Below are 9,895 nucleotides of genomic sequence, written 5' to 3'. Positions count from 1 at the left end.
ATTGCCCAGTCTTCCTTCTGAGGAGTGGCTGGTGGGTTTGAACCACCAGCCTTCTGGTTAGCAGTCAAATGCCTTAGGCACACTAAGCTACCAGAGCTCCTCCATCAGTGCATGGCCAACCATTTCTCCCCTTTCACTCTGACAGGCGTTTCCTCGATGCTCGAGGGTTACTGGTTGCCAGGCAGCTACTGGGTGCCCAATACATAAGGACAACTTGTATGCATGAGCTCATCTTACTTGCCAAGAACCTGATGACAAGGCTGCCATTTACCCCCATTTTCCAGATGAATGACCTAAGGCTCAAAGAGATAAGCAATGTGACCAGAAACAAGCAGGGCCAAGGCCAGGCAGACAGTAAGGGCAGAGAAGGAGGCACTGGGCGGCCCTCACGCCAACACCAATGACACATGTCGGCAAGGTATAAACAATGCTTGGTGGCCTTGGTGGGTACCGGAGAGGAACAGAAGCAGGTGCAAACTAAAGGAGGGGCTTTCTCCCTCAGAGAAGGGCAAACCGTGCATTTACGTTCCTTCTGCCTAGGCCGCTGCCAGTTCTGCGTGGCTTCCCCGTGTAGCTAGACCCCAAGCCCAAGCTTGTTTATCTGTCATGAGCAGTCCGAGGGGAGAGCTCAGGCTGCTGGAGCGGCTAGAAAGCAGCGTGGAAGCCTCCGAGGAAAGCAAAGTTTTCAGGCTGAAAGAACTGGGTAGGTTCCATCACTGCCCAGTGCAGGAAAATAGACTGAGGTCTGAACCCGGCCAAGTTAACCGCTCACAAGGACAAAAACCAACACTCTTCAGAAGCACGTAACAGAATCCAGAGTTTCTATGACATCTCACCAACAAGATCCAGTAAACCAAGACTCCAAACTCACTGCTGTTCAGTCGATTTCGACTCATAGAGACCCCTCCTTTGGTTTCCGAGGCAGTATCACTATGGAAGTAGACTGCCCAACCTTCCTTCCGAGGAGTGGCTGGTGGGTTTGAACTGCCAGCCTTCTGATTAAGCAGTCAAGCGCCTTAGGCACTACACCACCAGAGAAATCCACAGGCATGAGAAAAAATTGAGGTCCTAATGAACTCACAGAAGGGGAACCTCATCAAAGAAAAAGGAGCAGTTGTAAGAAGCAGCAAGACTTCCAGTAACAGCAAAGCAGGTTGGGCACAAACACAGCTGGCCGAGTGCTTGGCTGCTAACTCAAAGGTCGGTGGTTCAAACCTACCAGTCACTGGGTGGGAGAAAGATGTTGCAGTCTGCTTCTGTGAAGATTTCCGCCTTGGAAACCCTACAGAGCAGTTGTGCTCTGTCCCATAGAGTCTGACCCATAGGGTCGCTATGAGACGGAATCAACTCGATGGCAACGAGTTTGGTTTTCGGTTTTGGTTGTCACACTAACCCACCTGCAGATAACCATTAAAGAACCCTGATAAAACAAAACAAAAACACCATTTGCAGGCACTGGAGGGCAATCAAAACACAGAAACTTAAAAGATGAACTGTGACGGAAGAGATTTGGAAGTCAGGTCCGAAATCTGTGCCTAAAATCTTCTGCTGACTGATAAACTGCATGGGTGGAGGAGATCCCAGAGGACTGTGCAGAAAAGGAGCAGCCGGAAGACAACCGAACAGCGATCCCCGCTGCTGCTTAGCACGAGAGAGGCAGTTTGAGGCTGGAGGCCAGTCACAGCAACTGCCAGCCAGGGTGGAGGTCACTTCAGAGACCTAGAGCAGGACCCAGAGTCTCTGCAATGCATCGCTTATACAATCCAGTGTCCAACCCAAAATCACTACACAGGACAGAGGGACCCATGCCAAAGAAAAAACAGTCCAGAAGCCAAGCTCGAGATGGGTCCAGACGTTGCAACTATCATACGAGGCCTTTAAAGAAGCTAACGTGTGTGTTTGTGGCTAGAAAGAGAAACATACATATCAGGAAGAGCAGATAGGGAACCTTACCAGAGAAATAGAAACCATATAAGATCAAAATGGAAATTCTAGAGCTGAGAAGTATCAAATTGAAATAACAAATTTACTAGGTAGCAGATTGAAGATGACACAAAGGGTCATGGAACTTAAAAACGATCAAATATGAGTATCAGAGAGAAAAAAAAAAATTGATGAGACATGAACAGTGCCACGAAGACTTGTATGACAACAGCAAGTAGCCCAACATTTGTGTACTCAAAGTCTCAGATGGACAGCAGCGAAAGAATGGCACAGGGAAAGAATGTCTGAAGGAACAGTAGCCAAATACTTCCGAACCTGGGTAAAGGATATCCACACACAACTCCGAGAACAGTGTAAGTGCTCTCAGAGCAGTGTAAACGCTCAGTCTGTGAGAAACCAGACCCAGAGAAAACCCTGCAAGCCGCCAGACTTGACACCCAGACGTGCAGCCTGAGTGACAGCTGACTTCTCCTGAGAAACAAAGGAAGCAAAAGATAATGGGTTGGCCTCCCAGCACTGAAAGGAACCCAACCACACCTGCCAAAACTATCATTCAAAAATGAAGGCAAAACAAAGATAATTTCAGATAAACAAAAACAGAGATTCCATCACCAAAAGACCTAGCAGAAAACACTAAAGGCAGTTGCTCAGCCTGAGGGGAAATGATAGCAGACAGTAATTCAGATCTAAGGAAAGGCACGAAAGAGCACCAAAAACGGTAAAAAATACCAGTCTGAAAGGCCATGGTTTTTGTGTTCTCGTAGTATCTTCAAAATTATGTTAACCGTTTGAAGCAGAAATTATAATCCTGTCAGGTGCATAACATAATGGTTATGAAGATCACGGTACACAAGGTAGGAGGGGTGCTGGGCCCGTGCCCTCGCTGGGTACCTGTATTTTATGTGAAGGAGTACAAGACTGACTCTCAGGAAATTCCAGTAAATTAAAAATGGCTTGTGCAATCCCTAAACACTAAAAAATAAAAATTAAAAAAAAAACAAAGCTATAGCTGAAAACTGAAAATCCTCAAAGGAGAAATTAAAAGGCAATACTAAAAAATACTCAAATAGCCCAAAAGCAAGGCTGAAAAAAGCAACAGAGGAGTAATGACGGATGAGACAAATGGGCTGAAAACCACAGCAAGACGGCAGAAACAGAGACAAGCTTATCAATAATCACAGTAAATGTACATGGACTAAGCACACCATTGAAAGGCTGAGACTATCAGACTGGATGCAAAAGCAACACCCAATTATCTGCTGACATCAGCAGAAACACTGAAAATGTGAAGACATGGAGGCTGAGAATAGAAGGACACAAACAAATACACAAAGAGTAAGCAGAAGGCTGGCGAGGTTACAGTGCTATCAAAGGGCCTCTGAGACATTTATGACAACTACAGGAGATAAATGACGACTACAGGGAGCGCTGGGGGCACAGGGCCCGAGGCACCTGACTGCTGACCAGAAGGCTGCCGGTTCAAACCCCCAGCCCCTCCTTGGAAGGAAGCCTGCGCAATCTACTTCCATAGTGATATCACCTCGGAAACCCAAGGAGAGGTTGCTATGAGTTGGATCCAACTCCACGGTAGTGAGAGACAGGAGGCAAAAACCTGTTTCTTATTCATAAAAGGCTAAATACATGATGAAGACATAAAAATTAAATCTGCAGTTTTAAATGCTTATTTAAGAAAAAGAAGGCAGGCTTAAAATTACAAGTCTACCTGAAGAAGCTAGAAATTACAAGCAAATCAATCTCAAATATGTACAAGGATGGACATAATAAAAAATGTACATTAATAACAAAGAAAACACAGAGAAAATCAACAAAGTCAAAAATTGGTTCTCTGAAAATAATAAAATTGACAAACCTAAGCAAGACAGATCAGAAAGAAAACACACACTGCCAATATGGAAATAGAGAGCTAACACTACAGATCCTACAAACATTAACTGGATGATAAGGGAATATCACAAACAAGTTTATCTCCATAAATCTGACAACTTAGATGAAATTAATGAATTCTCTAAAAAACACTTTAGACCAAAATGACACAAAATACCAAATCTGAATAGATCTATATCTGAATTAAACCTGTTATTAAAAACTACCCTACAAAGAAAATTCTAGGACCAGAGGTTTTACTGGTAAATTCTAAGAGATATTTAAGGGGAAATGATAGGAATGTTAAGCTATTTTAGAAAGGAGGGAATATTTTCCAGCTCATTTCTTGAGGCCAGCATAACCCTGACTCCAAACCCTGACAGACAGAAAACCGCCTATGACAGTGCTCTTGTATAGAGACGTGGCAAGCCAGCCAACCGTCAGCCAGTAATGGAGACAGAGTACTCGCCTCCATGTTAGAATGCCACCCAGCATCAGCGGGATGCTCAGACTGCGGGTGAATGGCTGAGGAAGACAAGCACGCTCAACCCATCTCAGAAAGACCCCCGTTATCTCCCGGGGGAGAAACAGCAATGGCACGTCGGGGAGCTGAGCCATCAAGGACAACATCCCCGAGACTGGGACAAACTGCAGTCCCGTGATCCCTGACAAGATGTGCAGAGAACAAAAGAGCACTTCTGGGATGCTCCTGCCAGAGAGAAAGGGCCTGCGTCTAGTCACGAGGAAACATCAGACAAGCCCAAACCGGGAGACCCGTCTACAAATGGACCAGACTGGACTCTTTAAAAACGGTAATGTACGGTTCCGAGAAAGACTCCAAATGGATCCCAGGTGACAGAGGCTAAAGAGACGTGATGACTGAATGCAACGCTTGACCCCAATCTGAGTCCTGGCCCAGGTGAGCCAACAGTTGTCAAGACAATTACTGGACAATTCAAAGCATTTGAATATGGACCGAAACTGGGACAGCAGGACGTCTCTGAGTCAATTTCCTGATTCTGGTCACTGTGCTGTGGTTGGATAAAGGAGAATTTCAGGTTTTAGAAAATAAACATGGAAGCATTTAGGAATAAAGGGTCTCATGCCACCAACTCACTCCCAGTGGTTCATGGAAAAAACACATGGCCATGTGTATGTGTATGTACGTGTGCACGCACGTGTGTATCGACAGACAGATAAAAAGAAAGGGATGAAGAAATGGAGGGAATTCCAAGCCAGAGCACTGGGGTTGAGGGTTTCCAAGGGTCCATTTTCCTATCCTTACAACTTATCTAGGAGTTTGAAATCAAAACACTGAAAATCACCTAACACATTTTATAAAGAATTCTTCTATGCCCTCCCCCCAAAAAAAGGAAGAAAGGAAGGAGGACGTGGGTGTGGGAGGCAGGTGGGGGACACAGGCAGCGTTTGCTCCCGTGAGGTCGGTACTATTCCCAGATGTGCCATTGCCTTGCACAGCAGAAAGGACCTGGGTTGGTCAGCAATCCAGCCACTGTTCTCCCTGGAACCGCACACAAGCAGAAAAGAGAGCAGAGAAAGCCCACGGCAGGGAAGGATCCCTGTGGCACAGGCACGGGCAGGCTGCGCTTTCAGCACCAAAGGGACCCCCATTTCTGGTCCGATGCTTGGCAGGTGTATGGAATGACAGCCACAATAAACAGGGACGAGGGGAGACTTCTGTAGCCTGAGTAACAGGCAACTAAGGCGTTCCCAGTGTCTCCACCCATCCCTCCACCTGCTACACCTACATGACCTTATTCTCGCACCGTGTAAAACAAACCCAGAATCATTCAAAGGATGCACACGGCCCTGAGAGTCACCTGCGTGGAATGATGATCCTCACAGAGTCACTCAGAGACAACTACTACGTACGGTACCCAATCACACGTTCTTAAATAAATGCACAACTAAAAGTGAGCTTAAAAACAGGAGTGACAACAAAAAATGAGGAAGCCTTAATGTGAAAATGTGTTGGGAGAGAGAAACAGGCTTTCGACAATGAGTTATATCCTCAGCATGCTAATGGCCCTCCCACAAGCGAGAGGCACTACAATTGGTCTCCGGTGGCTTGTTTATCCCGTCTGGGCATAATTACAAGATGCAGTTTTCCCAAGCTCCCCCATGCATTCATTTAACAACTAACATTTACTTAGGCCTGACTCGGGGCCTGGCACAGTGCAGGGGCCTGGTGCTGCCAACCCAACAAGGGCTCATGCACACGCAGGTCACCATCTTGAGAGAAAGACACCAGACTCCACAACTCAAGTGCTAAGAAGAGGCCGCTAACTCCACAGAGGAAGCGAACGCATCCGACCACTCACACAGGAAGCCAGGAACCATGCCGCCGTGCCCCAAATGTACGCAGGGCTGTGGAACTCGGCGTAAATGCTCAGGGCTGCGTGGGCGACTCTCCCAATCACGCAGACACCAGAGATGCTGGCATCAGAACCAACGGACAGTATCTCCCTGAGAGAGACAAGTCACATGGACAGGCACTCCCTGTGTCCATGTCAGCAGGTCTCGGTCTCCTAGACCAACGGCAGCTCTGCGTGTGTTTCTGACACAGATAACATGCATACCACATGGCTGCAGAGGCCGCGGGGTCCAGCCCAACTGGCTTCTTTTGTCACCAACCACTTCAAGCCTACAGCTCCCTGGATCATCTAACACATGCACATGGGTGCCCGTAGCATATAGGTATCACACACAGACCAGCCACAGCAGAGCCCTGTCCTCCTGGGGGGTGCTAACGAGCACACATGCGGCCTTCTGATCCCTGAGTTAGGAGCCCGCTCTCCACCGACAGTCCCACTGCCGCCCGTGTTGCTGCTGCTGCTCTTGCTGCTGTTGTTGTTAGGTGCCGGTGAGTTGGTGCCAACTCAGAGCGGCCCCGTGTACAGCAGAACAAAACACTGCCCGGTCCTGGCCATCCTCACAATCACTGCCTTGTCTGAGCCCATGGCTGCAACCACCGTGTCAGTCGACCTCGTTGAGGTCTTCCTCTTTTTCACCGACTCTCCACTTTACTAAGCATGATGTTCTTCTCCAAGGACAGCTCCCTCCCATCTCACTCTCACCAAACTCACTGCCATCGAGTTGGAGCCGACTCATAGTGACCCCCACTGGGTTTCTGAGGCGGTAAATCTTTACAGAAGTAGATTGCCACGTCTGCCTTCTGTGGAGTGGCTGGTAGGTTTGAACTGCCAACCTTCTGGTTAGCAGTCAAATGCTTTAGGCACTATGCCACCAGAGCTCCTTGGTCCCTCCTACAGTCCCATCAATTCCATGCTGAAAAGGACACAGCTCTCCCTGTGCCAAACTGCTCCTGAGCACTCACGGAGCATCCGTCCAGCTCCCTTTGGCTGTTAGGCCCCCAGAGGGGAAGGAAGGCAGGATAGCTTTCGAGTCAGACAGAGCCTTCATGGGCCAGACAGACTTCATGGGCCCCATAGTACTGCTGCCATCAGAGCCCCGTGGGGAGAGAAGCAGGGCACTCCCAAGGGCACCCCAGAGACTGCAGACGTGGCCAGGCGAGGGTCTCGAGACTGCTCTTGCTCTGTGCAGTCACATACATTCGAGTTGTGATCCAGCACCCCACTGGGAATGAAAAATGCCATTTGTGTGAACTACTCTATTGCGCAGTGATTAGTGGAGATAATTTTCTGAACCCTTGTTATATTTTCCAAATATTCTTACTGGAAAAAAAAAAAAAGGAAAATAGTGCTGACAAGAACAGAGTGTTTGGAAACAAAAATCAAATAAAGAAATCAAGGGAAAATGCCATTAGCATTATTTTTCATGGCACTACAAGTCTTTACGGGTAAGGTGTTCAGTTGCTGGTCATAACCAACTTCCAAACGAGAAAGAAGATCTAGTTGGCAAGTGTTGCTGATCAACTGGCAAACCCTCTAAATGTTATTATCCAGGTTCATTTTGCACAATAAATTTAATTTCTTGTAAGGAAACTGGAAATTTATAAAAGAACCCTGGAGAATTTGAATTTTAATAATCAATTATTCTTCAGCCTGATTCATCTTACGAGCATATGGAATATGCAAAAAAAAATTAAATTAGTTTAAAAAGCCAGACCGTTAACGCACAGCTGAGGAAAACTTTTACCTAAATGAAGAGTAACTGCCAAATGTTCAGGTGCCAGGATACAACGTTTTACCTAAATGAAGAGTAACTGCCAAATGTTCAGGTGCCAGGATACAACGTTTTTAGCTCCATGGTGAATAATGTTTGTGTACTTTGAAAAACATGTTTTTTCTCCAACACTGGTCCTTTCTAACGAAGAAAACAACTCCCTTCCATCTCTTTTCTTGTCCTTGCAATGAAGGCTTAGGATTTTTCAATTCTTCAGGTGGTTTCTCTAACCGTCGGAACCATCCTGAGGCTCTCTCCTGCTCTCATGCAAACAGAAGGCTAGGCTGGGCATCATTTACACTCAGGCCAGTGGAGGAGACACAGCTGAGGAAAGCCCCAGAGGACCTAGCCTTGAGCCACCAGGACAGACGCCAGAGCACTAACTGGGGAAACATGAACCATGGGCCAGGAGAGCCGGCGCTGGTCCAGTGAGGGTACCGAAGCAATGACAGAGTCTGACTGTACGATTCGTGTCCCTCTGGGTGTAGACTCTTACAAACTCAAGGACACCACAATGATTCAGTGTCGAAGAAACCTAGTCCGTGCCCTGTCCTGAACTGCTGTGTCTGGAGCTGGTATGAGTGCCAGTACCTTAACACGGCCCCTCCCAGAGCGCCGGGGACATCTCTGCCACATCTGCATCTTTAAAACCCTTCTTCACGTTAGCTTATATACTTAAGTCTTATCCAAATCTATTAAGCAGATACACATACATGTCTCGTCGTTTTTTCTTATAACTGTCCGACTACCACCTGGAAACATGTCATGCGGCATGCCGGGTCCCTCGCCCTGGGAACAAGGCCCCCGGGCAGTGCAGGCCGCAGCACACAGCTCAGGCCCCTGCCCGCAGAGGCCTGCTCACATCACTCCACTTCCCCAAGCTCTGCCTTTAAATACCCGGGGACGTGAGGATAACCACTTCCCAAGCGTGCCTAGAGTAAAGCACTGAGTTCTCTGTGCCCAGGCCAGTCACCGCCTTGTTTAGGGTGACAGTGCTGACCAGCATCTAAGACACGAGAGCCATTTGCAGCGAGCCTCACAAAAGGGGCTGGGAGCCGAGCCGGCTGCCGACGGACTCACGTTCACAGCTTCTGCCTTGTACTCATCATCGCTGTCAGGGGCCGACAGATTGAGCAGGATCGGACACACTTTGTTCTCAATGTCATGCTGGAAAATGAGATCCTGCTCCAGAAGAACCAGCAGCACCTCCTGACTGGACTTCCTAACCTAGGAGAGAAAACAAGCCAAGGCTGAGACACAAGCCAAGCAGATGTCCTCTCAGGGTCGAGACCGGAGTCCCGGGCAGACGCTGCCTAGCCAGCACCTCCTGACTGGACTTTCTAACCTACAAGAGAAAACATGGGCAAGGGTGAGACACAAGCCAGGCAGATGTCCTCTCAGGCTCGAGACTGGAGTCCCAGGTAGACACTGCCTAGCCAGCACCTCCCCCTCCCTGGGCGGCCTGGGACCCACATTGTTTTTCTTGTCCATCCCTCCTTCCTCCCTCCTGAGGCCTTTGACTCGGCCATTCCTCAGTCCAGGATACCCTCGATCCCTTTGCCTACCTAACTCCTACCCATTCGTCCCATCCTTCCCAGGGCCCCCCACTCTTGGAGGTCAGGTCCATGCTCCATAGTTGAATCACTTGTTCCCTTCATGGCTCCTATCCCAGATTTCTACCTGTGAATGTGTGTGTATATGTGCATGTGTGTGTGTGGGAAACGTATACACGTCATGTGTGTATGTACATGTGTGTGCACATGCACGTTCTTCTTCTACATGATCAATCATCACTGCCTCCCTCACCACAAAGCAAACGCTGGATGCAGAAGTAGGTATGACCATCTTGCCCCAGCACTAGTAGCAAAGTTCAACGAGACAGAAAATAACAAATGCTGGC

The 9,895-nt window shown here is 48.0% G+C and overlaps 1 protein-coding gene across 1 annotated transcript in view; it reads right to left on the bottom strand.

Annotated features, from left to right (window-relative positions):
• The window catches only part of LOC103206088 (serine/threonine-protein phosphatase 4 regulatory subunit 1-like), a 104,042-nt gene that overhangs the window by 26,317 nt on the left and 67,830 nt on the right, over nucleotides 1-9,895 (bottom strand). Inside the window, exon 5 of the mRNA XM_042782389.1 lies at nucleotides 9,076-9,222. Within this exon, the coding sequence (XP_042638323.1) occupies nucleotides 9,076-9,222 (147 nt within the window). The remainder of the gene's footprint in view (nucleotides 1-9,075; nucleotides 9,223-9,895) is intronic.

The sequence above is a fragment of the Orycteropus afer genome, unplaced genomic scaffold (genome assembly GCF_000298275.1).
Source record: "Orycteropus afer afer isolate SDZICR_OR568_19922 unplaced genomic scaffold, OryAfe1.0 scaffold00295, whole genome shotgun sequence".
Lineage (NCBI taxonomy): Eukaryota > Metazoa > Chordata > Mammalia > Tubulidentata > Orycteropodidae > Orycteropus > Orycteropus afer.
The sequence above is the reverse complement of the archived record's forward strand: the minus strand, read 5'-3'. Positions and strand labels throughout refer to the sequence as shown.